The sequence below is a fragment of the Phalacrocorax carbo genome, chromosome 4 (assembly GCF_963921805.1).
Source record: "Phalacrocorax carbo chromosome 4, bPhaCar2.1, whole genome shotgun sequence".
Lineage (NCBI taxonomy): Eukaryota > Metazoa > Chordata > Aves > Suliformes > Phalacrocoracidae > Phalacrocorax > Phalacrocorax carbo.
This window is the reverse complement of record NC_087516.1, coordinates 12230356-12244682: the sequence shown is the minus strand read 5'-3', so window position 1 is coordinate 12244682 and position 14327 is coordinate 12230356. Positions and strand designations below refer to the sequence as shown.

Sequence of the window (14327 nt, the reverse complement as noted above, 5' to 3'; positions counted from 1 at the left end):
CACAATAGATTTCATTTTTTTCTTAACAGAACAAAAACTGAAAACTGACTTAGCCTCTTAAATAAACCAGCGACAGCTAGGAAAATCAGCAGATTGGCCCTTTGTGCCTGTTTATAGTAGATTTTGGCAGCGAGATAGTTGATGTAGTCTCTATAGGACGCGGCTATTATGTCTTCCAGATGTGCTTGACCTTTATCTTGGATAAAAAAAGTCTTCCCATAGAAAATATCAATTTATATACTCTTAGCCCAAGTCATCAGCTTCTTTAAGATGCTGAGGAAACCCTCTTGTGATGGTTATGATTCCATTGCCATTCCGTACAGATGTCTAACTTGCGAGTGCTTAGATTTTCAAACACGAGTACATAATTTCAGCTCAATGTGCCTGTAGAGCTCCTATATGAGGAATATCTGTAATATGATAAGAGTTGCTCAGTGCTTGCAGAGACACATTTAGGCGGTCCTTCCCTGGTTAGCTACTCACAGTGGGTGGAAGTAGAAAGAAAAATGGCAATAGCTTCTTCATACATTGCCTTTTATTATTTACTAATGTGTACAGGATGATGCTACTGTTCTCTCCTCTTTGGGGGAACTATATCAAACACAGTTCCCAGCAAAAAGTTAAGCTACAGACAGATTAATGCTAACATGCCAGGTAGTTAAGAAGAGCATGGGCCACCTCATATCCACTGACTTTAGAGGACATGAGCAGGAGTGCTACCAATGCCAAGCCTGTGCCAATGTAAATTGTCCCTCTGGCAGGGGGATAGATGGCATACTGTAACCGTATATACTCCAGTTTGGTCACAGTTGGGACTTTAATCATTCCACAGTATCTTTAAATCATGAGGCAAATCAGAGAAGGCAGTAAAGCAATATGGTAAAATGTATTTCATCAAAATAATAAAGATGTCAAAATAGCCATAAATAAAATGGAATTTGACAAGAGGGAGGAGAAAACAGCTGTGTCAGCTGTTACATTGCTGCATAACCAATTTAATGCAATTATAAATTCACTTCTGGTTACACTGTAGCATAAATAAAAAGGTTTTTCACATACATTCTTCCTCTGCTTTTACCAGAAGTCCTCCTCTTGAGTCACAGGCTGCTTCAGTAATTTGGTAACATATGGTAAGCTGTGTTTATGGAGTCATGTGCAGATGTTTCAGGCCAAGCCTCCGCACATGCTCTTCTTGTCTGGACCTCTGGGGATGGGCAGATGCTGTCAGACCACATGGCCAGGGGCACTGGGTTCAGGCCATGCCTTGTGCTTTGTGCTTGCTGCAGCAAGGAAAACAACACCTTGTCTTCTTAGTATCCCCCTTGTGACTCTTCCAAAATGCACAGCATTGCTGCTCGGGTTTAACCCATACCAGTGATCTCTGCCAGATTTAATCTGTTTTACACCCCGTCAATCACATGCTTCATGAAGTTTGAGGACAAAGAATGAAAAGACTTCCCAAACGGTTAGGCCAGCCGTATCAGAGAGCCGGTGGTGCGTGAACATGGCCTGTCTGTACACTATGGCTCAGTTAGGGGGTAACAAAGTACTGGTTTTATGGAGCTGTTGTCCTGGGTCTTCCGCACCCAGGCTCCCGCGGGCGCGGGTGGCCAGCGCACACCCCTGGTGCTGCAGAGGCAGCTTCTTACATGCCGGGGGCTGCTCACTTCTTACAGTCCCTGGAGCCCTCATAAATTGGAAATCTTTAGCTCAGGGACCACTGTTTACTATATTCAGTGGTGGGGCTTTTTGGTGTGGATTAAACATTGACTTGCTTGCTTTGCAACACACACGCACGGTAACCTGCGTGAGATGTGGCAGTTTCTATACGTACTCTGTGTAGGGAAATTCATAAGGAAGGGCTTTAGACAGAGTTTGCCTTTGAAGTGTGGAAATAATAGAATGTAATAATTTAAAACATATTGTTTAAGTAATTAGAGAGGGTGTATGCACCGAAATGTAGTTTGCATTAAACCTTCAAGCTTTTCAAAGCATTTATAGTTTACATAGCTGTATGTTAATCCACAGACAATCTATAGTTCTGAATATTCTCATAGCAACCACAGATCAACAAATGATTTCCCTGGGCTATTTAGGCATACCACTGCTATTAGGTTCTCTGATTTTTAATTAAAAGGAAATAGCTTTAAACATCTTGAGGTAATTAAGATGATAATAACTTCTGTAGGATGCATTTGTTAAAGTAACAGTAATTCCCCTGCATTGCTTTATTACTCAAAAATATAACTGCAACTTCATTAGACAAATGAGTTTATCCATTTTTTAAAAATAAACTGAAAATATAAAATATGCTCTCAGTTCTGCTGCAATTCTTGAATGTAATAAGGAAATTCCCTCTCCCACATTTTACAGTGTAACTCTTGAGATAATGATCTTATTAACCTTCATTATAATTCTAATTAATATACCATATCACAAATAGTCCCTTGTTATCTCTTTGCCATTCATAATGCTTTCGTACGGAGTTGATTACTGCGGTAATGTTATGACTCCCTGTTAAAAAAACATACACACCCCCCTAGCTTTACACATTAATTTCTGGCTGAATTCTGACACAAAGAATTAACAACCAGAGGGAAAACTATTTGACTAAGCCTGATTAAAAGTTTTTTATTTTTGCATCTGAACACACATGCAGGGATTGGGTTTTGTAAATAAGTGTGCGTCTGTGTATGTGTATGAAATCTGTACCTTTAAAATGAAAATGTTGCAACATGTTGCAATGAACCACTGGATTTTAGAAGTTGTTTGGAAATAATATTATTCCAGGTGTTGCCTAGATACATACAGAAGCAAAAAACAACTGAACAAAAACTGCAACAGATGTATTACTTAAAGTAGTGGTTTAAGGAGAGACTTCCACTGTGGATGAAAACTTACTGTCAGTCAGTCTGGTCCTTTTGTCCAAGTTCCCTCTAAATTTTAAAACTCCTTTGAGTTTTCTGCAAAATCTATTGACTTTCCTTTCTCTCATACAGTAAAACTTGCTCATAAAAGCATGTACCCATTATTTCCTTTTCTTGTCCTTGGCAAATGCACCTCTGCCCTTACCATTTCCATGCCAAATACAAGAGATTATTTGCTCTTTCTCCTACCTTGGTATGTCCCTTGTTTTCTGTGTCTTTCCACTGTCTTCTATAATAGATCAAGTGTAAGTTCTTGGCCTTTACTCTCAAGACTCATCATAGCCTAGTCCTAATTTTGAAATCTTTCATTCACAGATAGGATATTTACTCCAGCCTCCACGATGCCATCCTTGATGACAAATGCTGGCTACCTATTTTCTCATACACTTCCTTTCCAAATTGTGAAGCTCTCAGCAAATTTCCAGATAAGTTTTCCATTAGCTTCTTTTACATCTCACTCTTAAACTCCCCTGACACCATGTTTGTAAAAAATATGGCTAAAAATGGCAGTTGGAACATTGAGATTGTTGCACATACTGCTATCCAGTACTGACATATTAATTTGTTCATAGTGTATTATTTCTTGTCTTCTATTTAAATTGTAAGGTTTTGGAGATATATTTGTGAGAGGTTTGTACACCACTCTGGATGGTGGGACCCTGGTCTGTGGTTTCACCTCTCAGGCATTAGAGTAAACTCTCCTTTTCTCTCCACCATGAATCTACAAAAACGTGATGAAAAATAGTAAATTTCTAGAATAACAGCCATGTCTGCCTGTTCCAGTATGTTAATTACAATTTAACATTGAACCTGTAATCAAGAAGATGTCATATTTAAGGACTAGCACAGATATAGTTAATTCTGTCTTGAAGAACAGCATTTGACTAGATGATGTCTTGAATAATTTCAACTCTTACGATGTAGGAACATCCATGACTGAATCTGTATGGGGACTTTTAATTGCTTTTCTTGACCTACTGTTGCATCCCTGAATGGGAATTTAAATACATATGAGAGACTCATCCTGGCAATTCAGAGGTACCATGAGAAGTGGTAAGACACACCTCACTACTGACGATGTTACCGTGTTCCCCCCAAATAAAATAAACTATAATCTATCATGTTTCAAATTGAACATCTAAGGCATGTACCTTTCTGTAGAAGTTTTTTGCACTCTAACCTTAATTGAAGCAAAATACAGCATGACTTTTTCAACTCTGAGCTTTCTTAGGTCAAAATGAAAAAAAAAACCCCAAGATTTTTATTTTATTTTTTTAAAACATCTAAAATCCTGTCTTGTGAGATTAGCTGGTGAATCAAGTTTTGGATAATATTATTATGGGAGAAGTCATGCAAACAGAAAGATGACTCAAACAGTTTAGTGCCAGGACTATTTCTTAACACAGAGGAAAATCATCTTCTGGTCGCATATGGAATCCTCCCATAATGAACAGGGAGCCTGGCAACAGAAATAAAACTGCAAATGCTCCAACTTTTGCTGTAGAACTGGCCTCACAGCTGAAGTATAACGAGGAGACAGCAGAAAAATGGACATTGAGGAGGAGAAACCATAACATGGCTAAGTAATGCTGTGCCCATTTCCTTGCTTGTCAAAACAGGCGTCCTGGTAGATAGAAAGGTAAAATTTTCTTTAATTCTCCCTCCCCATCAAAAAACCCAAATGAAACGTAAAACAAAAAGCGAGCCAAAAACATAGAGGGAAATTCCCTGAACACGTGTTCTCACTATAACCACGATGGACTTTGCAGGCTAAGAGTGGATTTCTCCTGCCCAGGTAGAGCACAGCGGGACAGCACTGCACCACCTCCAAAGTATCATCTGGTGACTGCTGTGGGGCCACCCTGGAACAGAGCCCACCAGTGAGACCAAAGAGTGGCTCTGACTGGCCCCGTGCCAATGGGCTGTGCTTTGGATGAACAATGCTCGCTGCGACTGGTTGCTGTGAAAAAAATATATGGTTTTCATCTGCCCTAGAGCATAGCTCAACCATGCAAATAGTCATGTGTTCAGTGAAGAACTGGGCCGCCGCTTGCTCGGTGTCTTAGACACTTGTGTGTTTCTTCCTTTTTATGGTCTTGTCAAAATCGGGTGGTAGTACCCGTCCTCAGGTGGTAAAAGTAGTTTTCCTACAGAAATACTTTGTGAAAATTGTGCTCCCGCTGCCCCGCACTTCTGGCTGTGAGATTTATCCACAGCTTTGGCCTGGAACAGGATATGTAGTTTCTATGGAGCTGGGAGACATTCTTGTAATAAGAATTTGTAAAGAGATCAAAACAAGCACAGAAACCCAATTCCACCCTATATGTGTCAAAAAAAAATTTACAACTGGGAATATTCCCCAGGAGACATGTTTTTTCTGGCTCCTCCATCAGACTAGTGAAATACAGCCAGTCCTCAGTTCTGGACTTTGTGAACACTCATAATTGATAAACTAGATGGAAAAAGCCAAGTGTTTGCGTGGGCTTAAAGAAAATCATTATTTAATGACACTCAGAGAAGTACTTTGCTGGAGGGCAGTTCAGATGGTACCAGCTCTTCTGAAAAGGAGATTTAAAGGATCTTGGTACAGCATGTAACAAAACCATAGACCGTTTGGTCATCGCAAATAATGCGTGTATATGCACACACTTTCCTTCAAAGTAAACCATTTCCTTAAATCTGTCCCTAATGATTAGACACAAATTAGATTTGTTTTGACATTCAACATTTTTTTCCACTTTTGGACAAGCTGATAATACTGTAATTGCATCATATTTTAAGCTCCTCTTTGACATGCTAAACATAGACTTCATCCAGTTTCCTGTTGTACCACACTTTCCCCCAGCTTTGAAGTCAATACGGTTGCTCTGGATGCTTTAGAAGGTGTCCTGGCCCATGGAGCACTCATTATATTCACACAGCACGTCTCTATCACAGTCACGGGTCTGACCAAACTAGAGCTCCATGTTTGTCCTTCCACGGGCTCTTTGCCCATTCCTGCTTCTCTCTCCATGGCACATATGCTGCAAGCAATTGCCCTTCTAAACGAAATTACCATTATGAATTGAGGTGTTTTCTCTATCAAGGAACTTACAATTTAAAAATATTCTTCACACAAAAGGAGGAATAATGGGATATTTTATGTTTTGGCAATAAAGAGTTTTTTGCAAAGCTATGAGTACAGAGAAGATGACAAGCAAGTGAAATGAGTTGGGGAGGGCACTCTGCAGGAGGATGGAAGGACATGGACAGGTGAAGGGAGCTACTGCCCACTGACACTGGGTCTTTGGAGTCTTCTGCAAATTTCAGCAGATGCTGGATGTTGACCATAGCTCCCAGACAAAAATGTAAAAAAAAAAAAAAAAAGGGTAAATTTGCTTCAGGAAACCCCCTGGGAATTGTTCTAGCCACACTCTTGCTGGTCTATTCTTTGACAAACACAGTGAAGAAAATCCTGATGGAAACTGCATCTATTCAAGAGACATTCATGCTGTGGGAATGCTGAAGAAATGCAACCAGACCAGAAAAATTTGGGAAAGAAAAAGGCATGGTAGCTAGCAGAACTGTTGCTCTCAGCAGAAACTGCATTCATCTCTCTCTCTGCTTCTGAAAGGAAATGATGTGAAATGCTCTCCTTGTATTTGATAATACTGTGGCTTGACTCGCTTGGAAAAGAGTGAAGCTTTATGCTTCTGTTCCCACTGACAGTGTTGTGGGCAGCCTGCTGTGATCACAGCTGACCTTCCCATGGCTGGATCTGTCTGTCTCAAGATTATACTATCACATGGATGTCTCATGCAGCAAGCTGCCCTTTGCTTACAGTGCTCCTTAGGCCAGTGAACCGAGCAAAAATGATCTGGAGCCTTACTCTGATTTCAGGCTAATGAGAACTGGAAATAACCAACCATTGCTAAGGCCCGTGGAGGTACAGTGCTACAGGAGGAAACACAGGCCTCCGTGATGTCTGTATGGTTGCATCTGAGAGAGAGATCGGTCATGCTGATAGCATGTGCTAGTATTAAATCACCACTCAGGTTTGAAAACACGTTAAGTCAGTGAAGAAAATACATGAATACAGGCAAACAGAAGAGAAACTTACTACCCTGCAGAAAGGATGATAAATCATTTATTACAGTGGGAAAGAGGCTTTCAGACAGAAAGAGCAGCAAATGAGTCTACTTAGCTTTGCAGAAAACAGCACCTCAGGGAAGAACCTCTGGGAAGCCTGTACCCACAGAACTGCAGCTGTCAAGATGGTAGGACTTCCGTCTGGCTCCCTAAGCCTTTCTCCGGACACCATTTAACAAAAGATAAATATTCATGTATTTGTCTTCCTACGTCAGCAAGGGAGATGTGTGCATTCAGTGTCCTAATGCACATGAACAATTTGGGGTTTTTTTCTGATAGAAAAGAGCTTTTTTGCTTTAACTGAGTCACATCCGCAGAAATATCACATCACAGAGGAAACCAGTTTGAAATACCCTTGGCAGGTAGGTGGTCTGGCAAAGTCACAAAGAAGAAAAACGCCACTATCTGGGAGAAAGCCATCACGGGCACTGGGAAAGCAGTAGGCTGGGGCTCTTTCAGGCCTACTTGGATTCAACTTTATGGTGACAGATTTAACTGCCTTCATGTGGCAGCTGGAAAGGACAGATTCCCATGGCCAAGTTGTTTTGGACTGAAGCTATTTGACAGCCTTTGACCCAGCTCCCCAACCAAGTTAAAATGACACATCCAACTTTATTTGGTGTTTTAACTGTGAGGGAAATGACTTTTCTGTTCTGCCAGAGGCCTCTTTTATTTAATGTCCTGTTAAAGAGGAACAAACTGCATATAATAATGACATCTTGTGGTAGTTGTTGAATTATTGCCCTGTGATTTAGTAGAGAATTGGATGCCAAATTTCATGACATCTTTCTCCCTCCATGTTGAACTCTGCGAGTTTGCACAATTTCTGCTGCTCTGAGAAGCTGGTTGTAGACCGTTAGAACCTTGGCTTATTGTTGACTTCAGAGGAAAAGGATATCTGGCTCATTTAATTATGCAGGTCTGGCTGAACACACAGGTCAGAAATTCACAGCGATAACTGATTAAGAATGATTATCCAGATATTCGTACAGAAAATATTAGTTTTGGTCATTATTGAGTGCAGCGTGACTCTGGCCCATAGAACGAGCCTGCCTTTTTTGTGCCATGGCTTTGTACTATTTGTGAGAGTAAATGGAGACAGCCTTTGCTGGCAGCATATAAGGCCCAACAGCTGCTGAACACCCGGCACTGAGCTTGCAAAGGGTCTTGAGGAGCAGCTGCCATCACCCCATGGCTGGGGCACAGAGATGAGAGGGTGTTATAAAGAGTGAATCCCCAAGGCCTCATGGTAACCTGCTTCGGTTTTACTTATTTCAGCTTCGGTGCTTGGGTGCCTAACTCTTGCCATTAACTGTGTGGGTATCCAAGGAGCCCACGACGCTCTAAGCTTAGTGCAACCTGTGTGACAGTTCATATTAGCGTCCATAATTGTGCCAGTTTACTGAGTATCCCATTTTGCCTGCCCATAATCATGTTCTTGCTGATGCACCCTCTGCAGCGCTTGCTCTAGTCAAAGTTAGAAGCTTTTCAGAACAAACAGCACACCTTCCTGCCAGTTTGTACAGTCCTTATCAGCACAAAGGGGCTCAGCTTTTATCAAGGAGTTTGGATGTTGACTAAATAGTCATAATAAACAAGAATACCAGGAATAGCTTAGGGATGTATTTCCACAGAGGTGTCTGCTTTTCTTGTCACGTGTGTGGTGGGTGTCTTTGGGACTCACCGGGTCTTCAGTCCTGTTCTGCTGTGACACACCTGATTTCTCAGGGATTTTCTTATGCAAAGGTGGCTCAAGCTACATGCTGAACACCTTTATTTTTCCTTCTGGGCTACAAAGGCCTCATAAATAGACTTATCATCTACATGCAACAGTCATATACAGCTCTGCTTCCCAGTTGTGAGGAGGGAGGCAGGAAAAGACCATATCGCTTATGAAGAGCTCAGAGGTGATGGTGAAATTGCACGTGCATAAGACAGCAAAATAACACTGCCGATCAATGGATAGTACAGAATGTGGAGTGACAGATCAATGCTACTGGTCTCTGCATTTTATGCAGTGGGGCACCTCTTCCCCAGGTGCCCCTTTCACTGCCAGAGATCCTGGTGCTCGCACTGGATATTGGGCATAATGTGCTCTGCCTACTTCCTTCAGGTCTGCACATCTGCAAGCGGTACAGACTTGCTGGATTCCCTAGGGATGCAGAAAAGAGATGAAGGTAATCATGAGACTCCATGATTCCATAATATCTAATTATAGGTATTTAGCTGTATTGATAATTTTTTTTTTCCATGGGATGATGCCACCTATTGGACATTATTAAAAGAGGCAAAACAGTTCAAAGAAAAGAAATACTTTATACTGGGGAGTTTTCATCAAAGGCAGCTAAGCTTTTGGCTGTTTCCTACAGTTCAATAGTACAAAGAGCTTCTATTGGGACACCCTGAATTATGGTACCTCATTAGAAAAGAAGAAAGAATAGAGAGAGAAAAAACACAGGCAACATTGATTGGCAAAGAAAATGAAGTTCAGAAAAAAATACAGGTAAGGTTTGACAAGATAGTTTCTATCTGTTATTCCAATGGGATGGTGAACAATGGTTTCAGCATTTGGGGCTTTTTGTTTGTTTGCTTGTTTTTGTTTTTGGTTTTTTTTTTACCGGAGTGTGTTGAGGGTGGTCATCTTGAACTTGTGGTGGTAAAACTATTAATATTTAAGATTGAGAGGTCTGGCTCAGAAGTTAGCTTGACCAAAAGAACAGTCCTTTGGACTACAAGCTAATGGCCTGTGATTGTTTCCAACTTCCCACTTCTGAGCTAAGGTTACACAGATTGTGCCACTACTACAGGCTCCACCAAGAGCCATCTCTTCACACAGGCGTATTACTTACTGTTTGATTCCTCAGAATTGTGGCAGTCAGCCACCTACGTAAGAAGCGCATGCCTCCCAGGCTGGATACTGGCTTTGTTAGCATTGAAATGATTGCTTTTCCTCAACTCTTTCTTTTTTCTGAAACTGTGTATGGGTTGGGTCTCTGCAATCAGTTGGCTGAGAGCAGGGGTTAGAGGGGGAGATGCTCTCCGAATGTTCTCTCACTATGATCATAGTTAATAAAGCTTCTGTCTGACCCGTGTCCTGGTTTTGGCTGGGATAGGGTTAATTTTTTTCACTGTAGCTGGTATAGTGTGTTTTGGATTTGGTATGAGAATAGTGCTGATGGCACACTGATATTCTAGTTGTTGTTAAGTAGCTGCTAAGTGTTGCTAAGCAGTGCTTATACCAGTCAAGGACTTTTCCAGCCTCCCATGCTCTGCTGGGTGCACAAGGGGCCGGGAGAGGAGGGGCCGGGAGAGGAGGGGCACAGCCGCGACAGCTGATCCAGACTGGCCAAGGCGATATTCCATAGCAAATGATGTAATGCTCGGTGTATGAAGCTGGGGGAAGAAGGAGGAAGGGGGGGACATTCAGAGTGATGGCGTTTGTCTTCCCAAGTAACCGTTACGCGTGATGGAGCCCTGCTTTCCTGCGGATGGCTGAGCACCTGCCTGCCCATGGGAAGCAGTGACTGAATTCCTTGGTTTGCTTTGCTTCCATGTGTGGCTTTTGCTTTACCTGTTAAACTGTCTTTATCTCAACCCATGGGTTTTCTCACTTTTACTCGTCCGATTCCATCCCCCGTCCCACCGGGGGGAGTGAGTGAGCGGCTGGGTGGTGGTTCGTTGCTGGCTGGGGCTAAACCAGGACACCTGTCCTAAATTGTACTTCTGTTATTATGCACTTGGGAGTCCCCAGATTCTCTCACAAACTGCTCTTAAAAATACAAGCAAAAACTTAAAAAAAAAATCTGTTTAGTAAATAAGTGTACCTTGAGGTTCTCTGCAATATCTTTTTAACAATGGCCTTTCAATACATTCTCCAACCACAAAATGTTTTCTGAGCTGTGTCAGATTTAGATGGAATCAAAGAAGCCTCTACAGAACTACTTGGTCACGTTGTGGCAGTCTGTAAAGACTTAACAAACTTTCACATATTGACACTGCAACAATAGATGAAATTATAAAACCCCACAAGGACACGGGTCTGATTCTGCTCAAGTAGATTCAACACTGGAGTACTGAAATCACATTTATTTTATAGCCCAAACCATAATTCATCCCTGATTAGCCACAAACAGTACTCATTTTTTTAACATAAAATAATCTCTTTGGCTTGATAGGATTGCTCACAACAGTAAGGGCAACAGGAATCAGGTTTTAACAGTACTTCTGTTCATAGACACAACAAAGGAAAAAATTAATTTTTTTTCACAGCATAGCTAAACCAGAAATATTTTCAAAGCTTTGTTAGTGTCTCTTCCATTTGCGAATAAAACCATTTGATAATTAATATAGCTGAAAGAGAAATATCCTAATGTGTTCGATACCGCATACCACTGTCATATGTTCTTATAAGACCTTATTTATAATAATTCGAGTGTATTCTGACCTAAAGCATAGATGCAGTTTCTATGTGTGTCAATGTATCCCAGGCTTGATACTGGTTTCCCAGTACTGAAAATGTTGTAACCAACAAAGAACATATATTAGACTTACAAGTTTGCATTCCCATACTTTTTTTTAAAAATTATGTATAATGAGTCACTTAAAATTAATTCAATTCAAAGACAGATTATCTAAAATCCCAATCCTCTCCTGCACTGAAAGAGGAATCAAGCAGTTTAACACAGAGGCATACGAAGTAAATCAGAATGGCTTCACAGACTTCAAAGGGGCCGTTGGAAATGATTCCCATCCCTTAATACAGGTTTATCACTGTTGCTGTTCTTGATGTCTTTTTTCTTCAAATTCTCTTGTATTTTGCTTTTGTTCAGCTATTTCATAATCCCTGGTGGGAAATGTTTGTTAATTTTTTAACTTCTGTAATATGACAGTGAAGTCAAGAGACTGAGTGGAACATTTCTTTTACAGAAACTTTGCAAAGCAGTGACCGTAATGGATCTTATTTTTTTGGTATTTAATTGAGTAAATATGAACAGTGTGCAGATGTGTTGCTCTTGCCCCTGTCATTATTATGTTAACAGTCCCTGAGACCAAGCTGGACTTGATTTCAGTTATTTTAAAACTTGGCACTTCTCTGTGAAAATCTCTTTCATTTTCAGTGTTTGACATACGGTCTCATTTCCTCCTGATGTTTGAAATACGGTATCCATCTCAGGCCCATCCAGCCTCTTACAAGTTGTTTAGTTTACAATCTTGACCTCAGCCTGCCTCGAAGAGGTTTATTAACACAAAATTCTGCCCACCATGAAGGTCTGCTCAGAGCTTTGCTGCCTTGAAGGATCTCTGTCCACATATTTTTATATAACTGCAAAATAACAATAAAAACTGATTAATTAATGCAGAAAATAGAACAAAGAAAACTGCTGCAAGACAAATTATCTAACTTATCGGTTGAAATGAGACTGTGATTGAATTTCTAGATAACACGTGTGAACAACTAGGTACAGGAAAGAATAAACACAAAGCTAAAGCGCAAAATTTCAAAGTACTGTAAACACCAGAAATCTGTGTAAATCACTTAGACCATCCTTGGCATAAGAGCAGGAAACCAGTAACCTTTATAATTTCTTGTTTGCAACTTCACAAGAGTTGTGTTATCAAAGGTAGAAATTTGGAAACAAGGTTCTATTAAGCTAATCTTGGCTCTGTCCAAACCTGAAGACTGTGTCTGAAAGCACTTGTGCATGTCTGTTTTTAACCTCTATTTCAACACATTTCTGGAGAGTAATGTAACTTCTCTCCCAGACGTGAACTGTTTGATCTGAGCATAAGACATTCCTCTCTCATAAGCAGAATGTTAGTTCATCATCTTCATCAATTTGCAATTTTATGTGGAAATGTTAAAGAAAAAGTGCATGGGAAGTGAATTCTGCAAAAGTATAATTTTAGCAATATTTGGCAGTTCATAATTAACTGAAGCTTAAAACTTTAAATAATGTCATAGAAAGATGCGGAAAAGGTGGCCATATTTTCAGCAGTAAGTTGGAGTATAGTATAACATAATATCAACATAGTATAAAAGCAGCCAGTGATGTAAAGTGAAATGCTTTTTTTCTGTATCAAAAGATGGCTTGGCCCTGTATATTTGTGATGATTTAAATAAATACTGAAATCTAATATATTTAATATTAAATATATTTTACCTTGATTACATGGGCTAGTGTTAACTATTTATTCCATTCCAGGTTTGATATAATATTGCCTAACGATTTTTAATCTTGAAATAAATGTGGTAATAACTTCGCACATTGAAGCTGGGATTGTCCAAGCTTCTATGGGGAAACGATGTCCACACCATCAAAATTGCTTCTAAAGAGAATCTGATTTCTTACTCAGTGCTTGAAGCTGCCCATAACAAATTTGGAAACTTTTCTTCTGCTCCGATTATGATCTGTGGATCGTGGTGCAAGGCACTCCACTGCAGTACGACAAAGGTTATCCTGAATTAAATGCAGTTTCCTGTTATGCTCGGATAATCTAATCTTTACCATACTGTAATTCTTACTAAAATGTTTGCATTGGTTTTTAGAAGTTGCAAAGATAGCAATGAATAGAGAATTAAATACAGACAGCCAGGAGACAAGGAGCTTTATTAAGTATTTTCTTTGAGTGAGGGATTGGCAGCCTTTTTCAAATTTCAGTTGAAAATATTTACACAGGTTGAAAACCACAGACTTAGAGGCAGTTCAGAAAACCTTCCTGAATTCTGCAGAATGTGGGTTGGATATTACTGCTTGAAATGATTTCCTCAATATGACTCAATGAATTTACATAAAACTTACCAAGTATTTATTACACGAGTAATTCAGTAGTGTTTGAAGTCCTATCTGCATGTCTCACATATTATATTCCTAATATTAATAAGCCTCTGTGGCTTCTGTATTTGTGTAGCTAAGAGCTAGCCAAAGAGGAGCTAGCCAAATCCGTTACATGACAGCTTTATCAGCTGCTGCTAAGGAATCTCCACCTGACTGCTAGAAGGGGGTAGTATTCTGGGAATGGATCACTGTGTACTTGCACCGTATTTTATATTCTTGCCTATAGCATCTAGTCACAGCTTCTGTCAGAGACAGTATAATGGGTGAAAATGGGCTTTTGGCCAACACAGATATTCTTAACATTCTTACAGATGATGCTCCTTCCCTCCCATTACCTCTTTCATTAATTTAAGCCTCAAAAATCTACTGAAATGGAAACAGTGATGATGATAGTCCTCTTGCTGTGATGGCTGGATATGTAGAGCTAGCTTTTCCT

At 40.2% G+C, this 14327-nt stretch overlaps 1 protein-coding gene across 3 annotated transcripts in view; it reads right to left on the bottom strand.

Annotated features, from left to right (window-relative positions):
- Positions 1–11126: 11126 nt before the first annotated feature.
- ACOX3 (acyl-CoA oxidase 3, pristanoyl) overlaps positions 11127–14327 on the bottom strand; it is a 37207-nt gene continuing 34006 nt past the window's right edge. For all 3 annotated transcript variants that reach the window (XM_064449054.1, XM_064449055.1, XM_064449056.1), the window contains one exon: positions 11127–12378. In XM_064449054.1, the coding sequence (XP_064305124.1) occupies positions 12259–12378 (120 nt within the window). In that variant the 3' untranslated portion in view covers positions 11127–12258. The remainder of the gene's footprint in view (positions 12379–14327) is intronic.